The sequence below is a fragment of the Chroicocephalus ridibundus genome, chromosome 1 (genome assembly GCF_963924245.1).
Source record: "Chroicocephalus ridibundus chromosome 1, bChrRid1.1, whole genome shotgun sequence".
Taxonomy (NCBI): Eukaryota; Metazoa; Chordata; class Aves; order Charadriiformes; family Laridae; genus Chroicocephalus; species Chroicocephalus ridibundus.
The window spans coordinates 198,105,205-198,120,065 of NC_086284.1; the positions used below are offsets into that span (position 1 = coordinate 198,105,205).

Below are 14,861 nucleotides of genomic sequence, written 5' to 3' on the forward strand. Positions count from 1 at the left end.
AGACTAACTGCAAGTCATAAAATATTAAAGATGAAAAAGTTCATTCTAGATTAATAAACAGGATGAAAAATGGAAGAGCTGAAATGCAAATGCTCAGAGGGTCTGCAGTAGCTGTGTAAGAGCAGCAGTCATGTACACTGCTAATAAGTAGGTTCGCATCTAAATGTGATGATAAGTGGAACAGACATGGAGGTAATTTACCCTCTAGCACGCAGAAAGCATGAAACTACAATGAAAAATAAATCAGCATTTCTGTGGACAGATTTGTAAGTAGGAGGCAAAAGATACAAACAGAGCAAGCAAAGGGAAGACTTCTGGCTGCGATTAAGAAAACAGGACACTGGAAAATGGCCTGAGTGTGAAGTCATATACATACTTAGGCCAGTGCAAGCTCTTTTGCCAGTATTTTTCTTTTTTTCTAACCCATACCTCTGTGCTACTGAAGCACAGAGGTATGTGTGGTACCGAAGCACCCTCAGAGAACATACTGTTGCAAGACTATGACATTACTGTGAGGCAAAACCAAAAAATACCGTTTGTGAAGCTCAGGTCAGTCCCTGATGCAAAGATAAGGCAGTGGCACACAGGAACGCGAGTGGCACATAATGGAATTCATTGGTATTACAAAGAGAATAAATGAATTTGCTAACAAACAAACAGCGCTATTTGAATGTTACATACCTCAAACAATGTACAAGGACTGAGAAATTGCCATTGTCTTACTGTTTCGAATTGGAGCAGATAACCACTGCTTTCAGGGAAACCATATCAATGGGATGGGCACCAACCACAGTCATAAAACAGAAGAGGTAACCTATTCGTAGTATCATTATCCATCCAGCAAAGCTGCCTAATGGTTATCAAAGCACTGGGAAAACTGCTTATCAGTTCAGGAGTGCTAACTCAGCAGTCAGTACAACGTGGGAAGGTTGGGTTGCTGGTGGACTTTGAGACCTCTAGCTCAACATGGTTACACCTAAGTAGGATTTAAAGAAGATTTGTATGTAAGACACATAAAATGCTCATAATTCTCATGACTCGCAAGCTACAATCTGCTCGAACCTACAAGCAAGAAATCCTGTCAAGATCCAGTTATTTTTTTCAGGATAAACCATGCAGTAGGGAGAAAGTTACACAGTTGACAAGTTGGGACTAGATGATCGTTGTAGGTCCCTTCCAACTGAACTGTTCTGTTGGGTTCCAAACAGCACGGCTGTGGATGTGCATGTGTTTAACCAAACTGCAAATCCACTTCCTACATGACATGAGCATGAAAGCGTAAGGTGGTGGGGAGTCCCGGCGGTGGGAAGTCCCTCCGCTGAGAGGTGGCTTACCAGACGCAGCAGGAAACAGGCCACTGAACAACTGACAGACGTTGGAACAGGCACTTTTTTAAACTAGACTATCAAGAAACCCACATAACAATGTAAGCTGTTACTGCTGAAAAGATTTATGCTTAAACATCGAACTACCTGGAAGACACGAACAATATTTGCCTGGTGACAAAAGGAGAACTATAGATCACTGAACCCTGAAAGAACATTCCTCTATTTCGAGCAAAATAAGAAAAAGACTGAAATATATGTGAATTATGGTTTCCTACACTTTAAGGATTTATAAAACAAGGGTTAAATTAGTGTTTGCAGAGTTGTTTAAATTTTACTGTGTCCATGAGAAATGAAGTATTGCCAAGTCCTCACAAGGGCTGACGTTTTCCAGAAGAATTATTACAAGGCTGCTACAAATTCCATATAGGACACATAATCAAATGTTCTGCTTAACCTCATAATTGCACCGAGCGCTGCGGTGTGATGTTATAGTGGTGCGCTGCGCTGCAGTGTTATAGAAAGTGCGACTTCCCCCGGGCACCTTCTAACTGAGCGAACAAAGATCCCGAGGTGCAGAGGGCTGATAACGGAAGCAGGGTATTTATTATGACGGCAGGCGTACTTCTGGTTCAGAGACTGAAATGAGAAAAGGGCAGACACAAGGAGAGAAGAAATCCATGTGGGGATTTTGAAAAGGTGGCATCACTGATCTCGCGGCACTTGAGGTCCGGGGTTTATCGGTGCTGTTTGTAAGGGCTGATCATTCAGTATGGCTCAGGGTTGAGTCCAAATTAAAGGGAGTTGCCTCTTGGTAAAAGCAGCATTTTTATTATCCCTCAAACAAAGTTTGCAGTGAAGGATTTACCCTTTGCCCCTCGTTTTCCTCTGCGAGGAGAAGGAATCTCATGCAGGGCTGCGGTAAGCGACGTAGAGCTGTGGGTTAGGTGCAGCTTTGATAGACCACATAAGATAAGACTGTGTAAGATAAGACCTGGCAGTTTCCAAAGGTCTGAACCTCTGTGTCCCACTGGGCAGTGCCATGTCAGTTGTGGGACTTCTCCTTAGGTAACACGATTCTTGTTGAAGGCCTGTGCCACCACTGACAGTATTTTTTCAGATTATCTCGGCATTCAGCAAAATATCCTTCTCCTGCTGATCCTAGCTGCCTAATTGCAGTTTTGAAAAATGCTTTCCGGTTGAGCATTTGGATGAACCAATTTTTTTTTTTCTGTATTGGAACTCTTAAGAAGACCGCTAGGTGGGCCCGATGCAGCTTTGCTCTTTGAGCCATCCATGAATATTTTAGAAGAGCACTAAAACTTGCTCGTAGCACATTGGTTTTGCAATAAAATTGTGATTTAAAATTGTTACAATTCTTGATGATTTATTTTAACTACTTATTTTTTCTGGCTGGTCCTTAAAAGGCAGGGAAAGGGGGAAAATGCGAAACAGAAAATAGCAAGTAAAAATTAATTGAATCATCTTCCTGACAAGTTTACAGTAACAAACAGTTACTATACGATGCTTTTCTTAGCAGTCATGCTGAAGAATTCCTCTGCACACAGAGCACAGTTCAGCTTCTCCTTATTAGATCATCTTTATGAGACGTCCACGTTATTTGGTCTCTGGAGAGCTCTTGGTATTTGCAAAATCACTTTAAATACGTTAAATACGAATACTTTGAATTAAGCTGTTTTAAAAGAGTCCTTTGAGGAGCTGCTGGAAGCCCAGCAATTAAAGAGAAAATAAGGGTTAAAACAAAACTATCCCACCTCCTCCTTAGCTGCTACCTGCCTGCGCTCCCAGGGTGGTTCTTGGCCTCGGTTTTCCATTCAGCCTGAAGTGAAGCTGAGATGTGCTGAGCCTGTGGTGGGGCTGTGAGTTGTGGGTGGCGTGTTCTCCCGTCCGGCGTAGCTGGGCTTTCACCTCCAGCATAGTCAGATTCTTGCTAAGAAAAATCAGTTTCTGGGGAAAATGGAACAGATATTTGTTTCACTTCCCCCTTGCTGCTGCGTTACTCGGAGATAACTTTGCTATTTGGTTACCTATCTATTCCTACGCCTGGGCAGGCAAACGTGGGCCACCACTAAAAGGTCCCCCACAGAAAATGGTGCTGGATGGTTCTGCTTCAAGTTCACGGCTCGCTCGGTATTGACTGGTTGGTAGCAACAGAGCCAGCTGACGCCCTGCCAAAGTTACCCATCAGATAGCCCAGCAGAGCTTTAACAGGGCAATTATTTCACATCTTTGCAGGAAGAAAGGAATATGACTGTCTAGCAGAAGTTCTTAGCAAGCTTCCTTTCATTTTTTATGCGGAGGTTACAGAGAACAGTGGTGTGTGATGCTTCAGAAACCTTCTCTGCTTCCTTTCCTTCCTAAGTCTCTGCTTGAAGGCTTGGCTTTAAGTGGTTTCTTGTTCCTTTCCTTCCTAAGTCTGTCCTTAGAGGCGAGGCTTTCAGTGGAGATAGTATTTAGGGAAAAGGCTACAAGTTTTAAATGGTTTTTCTGAGGTTTAGGGATAACAAATTTGTCCATACTGATTCTTTAGTGGTTCTTGGGGGATACTTTCTTCTGAAAGCTTATCCCAGGCATGTTATGCAGCTAATCATTGCTGTGGATTTTTACTGCGGATAATGCAGTGGTCCAACATGCTTATTTTATTTTTTATATATATATATTTATAGCAATTAAGCAAAATATATATATATATTTATAGCAATTAAGATTTAATTTTAAGTCAATAAAAGGGGTGGTTTTCTGTCTGTGTGGTAAGGTTACACTTAAAGTATTTGATACGGTTTTATAAGCAATTTATATGTAACATAATTATATAATAATATATATAAGCAAGATATATTTTATATGCAATTTTGATTGTCATTATTAGCAACAAAGTTGTGTTACAAAAAAACACAAATGAGCCTTTCTGTGAAGCACATGTCCAGACTTGTGTTAATTTAAATTTCAAGTGTGATTTTTTTAAAACTGACCTGCTCCAACTTTTTACTTACACTGGTGTGACTTATTTCAATTTAGCTTAAATCAGCAAGCAATTAAATCCAAAGAAGAGGGTTGTATAGACCTAAGCAAGCAAGTTTTAGTCAACTCTGTTATATTGAACCAAGGCTCCTTTTTGCTTACAAAATGCTTTAATATGACTTTGAGTCACTTCCCTACATAAAATCTTGTAACCCGAGCGATGTATTAAATTAAAATGAAATCAAAGGTTAGTGCGGCATATGCTGCAGCGATGTACATCTTGAGGAGTGAAGGGTTTACAAACAGATTTCTCTCCGGGAAGAAAAGCAATTGACACCCAATTAGCGTTAAAGCATATTCCTAAAGCTCAATGACTTGAGAGCAAATTACAGTTGTCATTGTGGATTTGTGAAGTGTGCTGAACCATGATGCATTCCTTCAGAGGGAAGTTGCTCAGACATGAAAATATAAAACAAGCACAGCAAGTATGAGTTCCCCGTCTTTCTATAATATCTGTCCTTCAATAAAACAAATTTGTAAAGTAACCAGGAGGTCAATTGGATGCATTTTTACAGATTCCTGCTGCTCGTTAAAAACCTGTCGATGGCTCACCGAGCTTTGAACTGAACTGTACAACGGTCCCCCTCCTCCCTGCCACTCGCGGGCCCTCAGTGTTGTAGCTGTGAGCTGACACAGAGATGGCATCTGTGCCTGAGCGAAACAACACGAGGGAAAGGGTTTTGCTGCATGGCTAGTGAGCTGTGGGCCTCTTGCTCTCTGTTTTTTGAGCGGGGCTTTTCCACCTTAGACTGGGAGATCAGTGCAGTGTGATGGTGACCAGGGAAACCTTCACCAGCAAGGGAAGTTTTCAAACTTCTTTGCTCTTGCCTTATTTACGTATGCTTCAAGCCTGGACTTTATTATCAGCAGCAGATGTCATTTTACACATATACATGAGATTGGCAAATAAGCTTATTGCTTATTTGGCTCATTTAAGGAAAGCTTGCGTTTGAATATGGATGAAGAAGCAGTTGTACATCAGAAAAAGCATGACCTGCTCCCAGCCCCCTTAAGCTGTTGATCTGGTGTGCCTTGGTAAATGCAGTGTCCCTCGTAGCAATGTCCCTGCCGCCCGCTCAGACCTGGCATCCCGTCTGTGTGCGTGGTGCGGGTGGCAGCTGGCCATGTGGGACCACCTTGTGCCTGCAGCCACCGCCCCAGCACGAGGGCTGCGGCACGTCCACGGCCACCACCGGGCCACGGAGTCGGTGATCAGCACTCCCCTGGAGCATCTCCTGCAGCTTGCATGGCTTCGGTCATCCTCGTGATTCAGCAGCTTCAGTGTTGTCCTGAATAAGGGATGCTTTTCTCAATGGGAAGCTGGGACTACTTAGCCATGAAGTAATTAAATCACACTGTTCGTGAAAAGCCCTCACTGTTAATTTACAGTATTTGTCATAGCTCCCGGAATACAATCACAGAAACAAAGACTGAATTGAGAACAGAAGGAGGGAACTTATTTGAGAAATTTAAATATCCAACAAATTTCGTAACAATTTGAAGTGTGACTGCTTGTTTCAATTGGTTTTAAGAAATCCGCTCCAAGGCTCTAGGTGCATAAAGAAAAGTGTAGTATTTTCTGATTTTCTTTCTTTGCAAGCTTAGTGCTCAAGAATAGGATAACAATTTTACCACAATTAAGAGCCTTACAAGATAAAGGGAATCTTAATATTCTTTCTGTTTGGTACCAGTTTTGAAACCTTGCTTTGTCTCTCCTGTAGCTGACGTGGAATGTAGGAAAGGGTAAGGAAATGTGAAGATAGACTCAGCCATAAGGAAGAAATAAATCGTAAAATGAGTGTGAAAACAGGGAATCCAACAGGAAACTCTCACAAACTTAATGGCAGCTAACTATATTTTGTAAATAAGGAATTGAAATTCATATAAAGCCTTGTAAAACACAGCATGGAAAAGATATAAGTATATTCACATCATCTGTCACTTCTTCCTTCAGCATGAATAATGAAAGATTTTGGTTTATTTTGTTTATTTGTCTGGTTTTTATTATTTTTTTTTTATTATTTTTCAGGTAGTAATATTAAACTTCTATTAACCGTTATACCGATTAATACTGGTGTAAATTTTATTTTAATTTTCTTCATTAGTTTGACCATCTCCTCTTTGCAGGAACCTCATCCTTCTCAAATAAGACCTGAAAGTGGCCCACAAGCAGGTGGAACAAACCTTACCATCACTGGCACAAACCTGGCCACCGGTTCCAAGAAGGATGTTCACGTTTCAGTCGGTAGCCAGCCTTGCAATGTGTACGTACCCTGAGTAACTAACAATACCGAGCTGTATCCTAACGAAGCATCGACCTTTTCTGGCCTTTAGAAATTTAACAAATCCATTGTCTATCTCTTCATGAATCATCCCATGCAATGGAGCTCTGCACGTAACATTCAGACAGAAACTCACTCAGAGGCTCCAGCTGGAAGAAGCAGCTGTAAAAACAACCGAAATGGGAGAACTGAGATATCCAAAGATTATTTCCAGTTTCGGCTTTCTCCGCTTGACTGGTGGCTCCAAACCCACCCATGGTTTCACTCGGCATCTCCTCAGTGGTTCCATATAAAATCTTAATCTTTTGGTGCCACTTGGCTTGTTCCTCTCCCTTCTTTTTCCTTTTATTAATTGCTGCCCTTCTCTTCCCCCCAAAAAAGGAACTACACAAAGTGTGCTAACGTTGCACTGTTCTTGTCTTTCTACACTATTCCTTTTCATATCCTACATCTTTTTTAAAGACCCTAAGTGATCTGAAGAAAGTGTTGTCTCCTCTTGTAACTACTCCGTGCCTGGCAAAAATACAGCTCTTTTTTTGTTGCTTCTGGGGTTCTACTGCAAAGAATACAAATCACCGCAACGTTAATAACTGAAGCTGTTTCCTCTTCTTTTTCTTCTCCAACCTAGCACTGAATTTGGAGAGAAGATTGTTTGCATTACAGGACCTAATAGCAAGGTTGAAGATGTTAAAGTCACAATGGACTATGGGGGCACGGAAATTATTGTACCAGGGCAATTTTCATACCGTGAGAATCCAACTGTCACCAAGTTCCTGCCTGTAAATAGCTTCAGCAGGTAACGAAACGTTTGTCATAACTTCATTTATAATTGGGTTAAAATATGCATAATAGGTAGTAAATCTGTTACATACAGAACTGTTTGAAATAAAAACTCCTGTACTCTAACCATGCACACATTTAGATACATAGAGTTTGTGATCTTTCTTAACCGCAGCTGGGGATTGAAAGTATTCTGTTTACCTCCAAACTTTAATCCCCACTTCAAAGAGAAATCCGGAAACCAGAACAGGTAATGAGTTTCTTTTAAATGAAGATGTCTCAAAGAAGGAGATTTGAAGTATTTCAGCATGATGCCAGACAACGTGATCCTTGTGTTACTTACAAATTCTTATCCTGTAAGGATAACCTGTATAAAAGGTGTGTAATGGAAAGGTTTCTAACAGTTCTTCTGTGCAGCTTTTAATAAGTATGCTGGAAACAGAAAAGTTATGGCTTGACATCTGTTTGTCCCATGAGGAAAAAAAGTATTTTCTTAGGAAATCTAGATCAGGGTTCAGTAGTGCTTTTAAAAGGTATGCTGTCTTCTGTGGTGGTTCTCACTAACACCCCATCTGCTAGCTGTTCCTTCTGGAAAAAAGCTCACCTACCAGTAACTGTGAAACCAAAGAAATGTATGCCACTCGTACATCTGTATCAATATGGCAAATCCTCTATATCCTTCTATAAAATCCTTCTATAAAAGTCCTTGTAGCATACCTCTGGTTTTGAAAGTCATTCTGTGACCGATCCAGGGACAAACTTGTGACCTTGATTCTACGTTGGTCTGTGCTGTTCCCTAATATTCTGGTCTTTCTGCTTAGTGGGGTACGGTTGGCAGAGGGACATCCTGATGTTTCCACTTTCTTTCAGTAAAAAGAAGTGTAACGTCCTGACCTTACAAATAGGATATTAAAATAAAATTGGACGTGACTTCTCTTGGAGAAATTTGTACCTGCTTCCTTGAATACTGAGTTGTCACTTATGTAAAATAGGATTTGCTTTTAATATTTGATTTTGATTTTTGGTTTGGGTGTTTTTGGGGCCTGGAGGGCTTTTTTTGGTAGATCAGCAGTGATTTACCACAGGGGATTTAAAGGACTTCTTTTTTCCCTCTGTATAAACTGAAGCATACTTTAATGGATTGCTTTGAGGATTGCTATCCCTCTAAATCCATGTTACTTCAGTGACTTTAATTCCCACTGGCAACTTGCATGCATTCTTCTTCTTATGCAAATGCATTATTTTTTAAACAATGTGTTGCGAGTGAAAGGGAATAGAGAAGCCAGGTCCCTACAGACCGGTGGAAAATACACTCTCACCTTTGTCTCTGTGTGTGTGGTAGGTGGAGTGATTTTAACAAAAACACGGGAGAATTAAAGCACACAAAGATAGGCATCAATGAAAAGCCACAAATAACAAACAAAGCAATTTGTTCTTTCTTTATTCTGCTGTTTTAAAATGAGTTCGAAGTTGGCATTGCTGCTTTTAAATCCTGTGGTCATCAATAGCTTTAACAGAAGTCCCTTGAGTAGGATATCTAATTGTCATATAGGGATTGCATGGCTCTTTTCAGTGGAAGTAGTACTAGTGCAGGATAAAGCAGTCCATAGCTGTGGTTGTTTGCCAATGACTTGACTTCTTTTTTAATTCTGCCTTTCAGTGGAGGGAGAAATATTACAGTGACCGGAACCGGTTTTGAGCTCATCCAGAGTTTCTCGTTGGTGGTGTATGCAGAGCGTCCAGAAGCAGCCAAAACGAATCTCAAAAGGGTAATTTTCTTTCTTTCCCCTGAAAGGCATCACACTGGATGTATAACATATAATCTGTTCAAAAAATGCATTTAAGTTTGCCCACTGGACTTCACTGGGCTTGGAGTGGAATAAAGTTTGAACAGGTTTCTGAGTCTGTTCAGGGTTTCTGTGGAACAAGAGCCTACTCCTACCATCTCGGCTTGCGTTCACTTGTACCTTGCAAACTTCTGCTTTTAAATTATTTACATTCAATGTGATTAAGGATAGAAGAATTCAGCTTCAAGTGGTAAAGTGGATATATTTCAGAATTTGAAAGTGTTTATTTTTTCTTTATCTTTCTCCTTCTTCTCCCCCTGCAGGCTTTAGAGATTTGCCTGAAACAGACAAATCCAGACAATGCTGAGTACTCAGCTTTGCACAGTCAGTGCCTTTTATTTTCTCACACCTCAGTGAACCAAGTCTTCTTTTCTTTCTTGCTTCATGCATCTTCCACCTATAGCATGTTCACATAAAGTTATAAAAAATAATGTTTGAAAAAAACCCACGAACCCACCCTGCCTCTCACGTTAAAAAGAACTGACATTACCAATAGTCTCAATTTCCCATTCTGCTAATGAAGATCACAATTTAATGCAGTGATTGAGGACTTAAAAATGTTCTTCCAGTAATAACGTTACAAGACTTTTTCTAAGGCTGCCTGTTAAATTTAAGACTGTCTTGTGGTCCATATAGAGTTGGTAATTTGTATGTTTTGTATTATATGCATGATTCAAATGAGTATGAGTATGCCAAAGGCAGCTGGATTTGGGTCCATCAAAATCCTGTCCTTTAAGAACTTTAAGAGGAAAACCACCTATGTTTCTGAGGCCATAAACTGAAAAATGTGATTATCTTGATAACCTTAACTCCCAGGACAATCTTAAAGTCTATTTAGCATTCTTGGCAGTGTTTATCAACATTTCTTACCCCTCGCCTTTTTGTGTGCTCAGCATCTTCTCAGCACGTTAGCTTCAGTCAGCGTTACGTACAGCACACATTCTTGGTTAAGACTAGAAATTTTTCTAATATTTGTTTTGCTTCCACTTACGTGGCAATATCAGAAATGTGGGGGAGAAGCTGTCAAATTGCATTTCTCAAAGTGAAAAACTGAGGTGGTGAGAGAAGAAATGTTGAGGGTTCCTGTTAGTGTTGTTGGCTGTGGCTGATATTACTGAATCACTGAAGGAGTTTCTAGGAAAAAACATTTGTGTAATTGGGGGTGGAGGACAGGTTAACTGAGTTGTTACTTTGAGTACTTGATTGAAAATTGGTCAATTTTATTCCAAAATTTTACTTAGTAATTGTATTGAATTTCAGTGAAGTATTTTGCAGAGCCAGTAGAAGAGAATCTACCTGAGATACTGAATGATACAGAAAATGATATGGGTTAAAGCTGCCATGTTAATCTCTTAATCTTAGAGCAGTTTAATGATATCAGCCCAGTGTGGTCCAGAGCCACAGAATTTGGAGGCAATGGAAACTGATCTGTAGCCTAAGTTTTTTCTGCAGGCAGCTGCTACAACATAATGAATCAACAATTGATTCATCAACAAATTTGTTTCATTTTCTTTTCAGAAAATACCTCATACTATGTTATTTCTGCTGTATGGAGAGGATATAAATCCAGTGGTTTTCTTTCTACAGTCTGAAGTTATCAGCAGTTACGTACAGGAATGAGTCAAACTCTAAAATGTGCATGTTCTTCTTGTCTTGTTTCTTACAGTTTGATGGAAAGCTTGTTACAAGACTCAATGAAACCACAGTGGTTTTTTCTTCCCCACCAATACTGGAAGACCCAGAAAACTATAACATTACCACTATTATTCTAATGGATCATTATCATTTGGTTGTAAAAAATGAAAGCCACTCCTTTGCCTATGTTGCAGACCCAACCTTTGAAAACTTCACAGATGGCATCAAAAAACAAGTCAACAAACTTATTAATGCAAAGGTAAACTTGTCAAGAGATGGTGGTTGCTCATTTTGTCCTTGAAGCATGTATGGAATTTTTCCTTCCTTTCTCAAACCCTTAACAGCTGTTTGATACCATACCCAAAATGCTTGGTAGAGTGCCTTACCTCTGGCTAGATGATGAATATTGTCAGCCCATCCTTTCCTCCCCCCTCCCTCTCTCAGAGATTGTAGCTCTCTTTTTAGCCATACTTTGGGTTTCCTGATGGTGACCCCTTCTGCTGAGCCTGACACTTGGAAATGTCCTCTGCCACAGAGCTCCCAAGGAGTGGAGGGGACATCTCTTCTCACACCAGGAAGGAAAGGAGAGGAATTGCATAATTCCCAGCGGCTCTGCTCTTCTCTACACCACAGTGTGAATCACATCTACTGCTCAAAATGATCCAAATGGAAATTTGACTTCTTGTCTCCTGAGACTTTGTGATGGTGACTTAGCCTTGTATTTCCTGTCTAGGGCAGTAACCTGAACAAAGCCATGACGATAGACGAGGCCCAGGCTTTTGTGGGTGATGAGCCTTGCAACATAAAAACACTAACTGAAACGGACTTATATTGTGAGCCACCAGAAGTACAGCCTCAACCAAAGAAACGGCAGAAGAGAGATACCATCAATAACCTTCCTGAATTCATTGTAGGTTACCTTTTCAATAGTATTTGATATCATGTGTAAGTGACATGGATGCCGTGCTCCTTAATTGAAGTAATTTGTTCTCCAAAGTTGTTGTAGTACCATGAAGAAACTCCTTGCAGTTCTGTCTTCCTGCAGCTTCTGCCTGCTGTCTAGAAGATGTCACACGTAAACAGCAGTCCCAAGCTGCCAAATGCCTTCTACCTTCGTTACACAGGAATTTAAAGTTGTAGCTAGACAGGCTGGGGATTTTTATTCCTCTGCTAAGCAAAGTAAAATTACTTCATGGAATAAAGTGCTAGTGACCTAAATTCAGTATAAAATATTCAGAAATGTTTCCTTTGTTTGGCGCTTCGAGCCAGAAATTCACTTAGTGAGAATTACTAAGAATTTAGAGCACAACTGAGAAGCGAACCACTGTCCATTTGCACTTTTTGAGACAAATGTCTGTGCTTATCTAATTAGGTGAAATTTGGACTCCGAGAATGGATCCTCGGAAGGGTGGAATATGATACACGTGTGAGTGACATCCCACTGAGTCTTATTTTGCCACTGGTACTTATCCCTATGATAGCAATCATCATCATTTCTGTCATCTGTTACAGGTAAGTTTCTTTAATTAGGTGGTTTTGCTGTCCTAAAGCTTTCAAAGTACTACCTGGTTGTTTTCAGCGCAGTCTACAGAAATGATCTTCATGCTTCTTATGAGCTGCAGAGTTAAGAAAGGCAGTTACAGCTGGAAATATGCATGAGCACCAATTTATTCTTCTCACGCACACTGAATTCCTTGGTGTCAGTCAACCCAGTCCGTCTTTTATACATAAGCACAACAATTGGTCCCAGGCTTGCCAAGTGCACAATTGCAGACTGAGTTGCACACATACATTCTTGAAATGGCAGCTAAAGTGCCTCCTGTGAAGGAGATAACTTATTCTGCACACATATACATCAGCATTTATGCTGCCTCAGTCAGCACTGTAGGTCTCAACTGGATGGATTTGGCTAAGGGGGCATTTTGGCCTTTCCAGCTGAGATAAGTGTTAGCCCACACACAAATTTCATGATTAAGGCTGAAACTCATGCTTCACAAAAGGCCAGAACAGTGTCTGTATTTCACTTAAGACCTACTTAGCCCAATTGTAAGGTTAGTAATGAGGGCCTCATACTGTCCTTCAGGAGGTGGCAGGTTTCACTCTTATGGTGCATATCGATATAGCCGAAGCAATGCTGAAGTATGTGCTGTACAGCACTGATGTTCTCATGGGCCTCCTGCAACCTTCCCTGAACATCCCAGACACACTCCTGCGTGGCTCAGAGCCAGGGCAGGACATGTTGCAAGCAATCTTTGTTCAGTGCATACAAATTGAAGTTTCTGCACTTGATACGTGATTGCAAGCATTTGTAGCTACTCCTTACTGGATTTACAATCGCTGGCCCAAGTGTGCTTTGAAGCAGCAGGCCCATGGTGGTGCCAGGTTGATTTACACCTAATGAAGGTTTGGTCCACCGTTGCTGTTTTCCTCCTGCATGTAAAAAGAAATCAAACCCAGGAAAATGTCCTCCAGTCCTTTGGCTTCCCACTCAGAGCTGTTGCAAATGATACGCTTTTGCAGTTTGTAACCTTTTTTTTAACTCTTACCTCTATTCCATAAAGACGCAAGAGCCAACAAGCAGAACGAGAGTATGAAAAAATTAAATCTCAACTTGAAGGCCTGGAGGAGAGTGTCAGAGACCGGTGCAAGAAGGAATTCACAGGTATGACAGATATTTGCACCCCTGTGGGTCCTCTGGAGCAATCGGAAGATGGGCTAGAGCAATGGTGCTATCCTGCTAAAACTGTCTTCCGGGAACAAATAATTAGTAGATCTTAGTAGTCTTGATTACTGACGTTGACATACAGCACATATTTTGCTGTTATATATGAAAGCCGTAAATAAAATAGGGAGCAGAGGCTGTTAAATAAAATGGACAGTTTTAGTCTAAAGGAAGCACAGAGTTAGCAATTGGGAAATAGAAACTAGTTGAGATTGGGGCTACTTACCACCATTAATGTGAGTGGCCATTGATAAGGAGGAAAGGACGTTTTATAGTGAGTACCCGTGGACTTAATATTCAGTTCAGTGGCTGTACGTGCCAAGGATGCACATTAAAAACTGTTTTTAGAGCTGCTAAATTTATTTGCAGCAATCAGCATACAAAGGGATAATTTGGCAAGCTCGCAGGAAAGAAATAGCATTTTGCCCTGTTTATCGTGGGAAAACCTTAAGCTTGATTTGAGGAGCTAGCTAATTGTTCTGTGTAAATACAGAGGCATCATCCCAGGGAAGGCAGCGGGAGGTGTGAAGGCTCAGCATTTCTACATGTCGAACCACTCATTGCAACGCTTAAATTAGGCATCCGAGTGCAAACATTGCAAATATTGGCCTAAATGATTACCATGAAATGTCACCTCATTATCTGAGTTATACTTGCTGTTGGGTCATGTTGAAATAATGCCTACTAAAAAAAAAAACCCACGTGTTTTATTTCTAAAGAGAAATAGATTCTTTCATGTTGACAGTGGCTAAAAAGCAGGATTGAATTAAACAGCAATTTGAGGTTAGAGTTTGAAATTAATTTTAGAATCTCAGGGTACCTCAAAGATTTTGGCCATGCTGGAAGCCTCTCCCAGTCTTGTTTTCCTGGCATTTCTGGGACAGGATGTCCTTTTCTTTGTATCAGCTTGCTTTCTCTGGAAAACCGACTCCTTCCAGGTTCTGGACACAACCCAGAAGCAAATCTTTGAATTCAGAACTATTCCCAGATGGGCTTTATTTCAAACTGCATTTTGAACTGAGAGGATCAATCAAGGTCATCAGCCCTCCCTCTCACCACCTCTCCCATGCAACTTCATATCCATTTCTGAAAGGAGAAGATGCCTTTCTTTTGCTGACACTCCTAGTAGGGGGCTACAGGCTGCTGCTGCTTGTTGGGTTGAAGGTTTCCTCTCTGCTCCACCAAGCACAAACACTGGGGAAGCAGAATGCACATCCAAGGAGTAACC

The 14,861-nt window shown here is 40.8% G+C and overlaps 1 protein-coding gene across 5 annotated transcripts in view; it reads left to right on the forward strand.

Annotated features, from left to right (window-relative positions):
• Nucleotides 1-14,861, forward strand: part of PLXNB2 (plexin B2) — a 260,188-nt gene that overhangs the window by 219,805 nt on the left and 25,522 nt on the right. For all 5 annotated transcript variants that reach the window (XM_063323324.1, XM_063323326.1, XM_063323328.1 and 2 more), the window contains 7 exons: nucleotides 6,495-6,631; nucleotides 7,278-7,445; nucleotides 9,090-9,198; nucleotides 10,943-11,170; nucleotides 11,645-11,821; nucleotides 12,284-12,423; nucleotides 13,473-13,573. In XM_063323324.1, coding sequence (XP_063179394.1) covers nucleotides 6,495-6,631; nucleotides 7,278-7,445; nucleotides 9,090-9,198; nucleotides 10,943-11,170; nucleotides 11,645-11,821; nucleotides 12,284-12,423; nucleotides 13,473-13,573 — 1,060 coding nt within the window. The remainder of the gene's footprint in view (nucleotides 1-6,494; nucleotides 6,632-7,277; nucleotides 7,446-9,089; nucleotides 9,199-10,942; nucleotides 11,171-11,644; nucleotides 11,822-12,283; nucleotides 12,424-13,472; nucleotides 13,574-14,861) is intronic.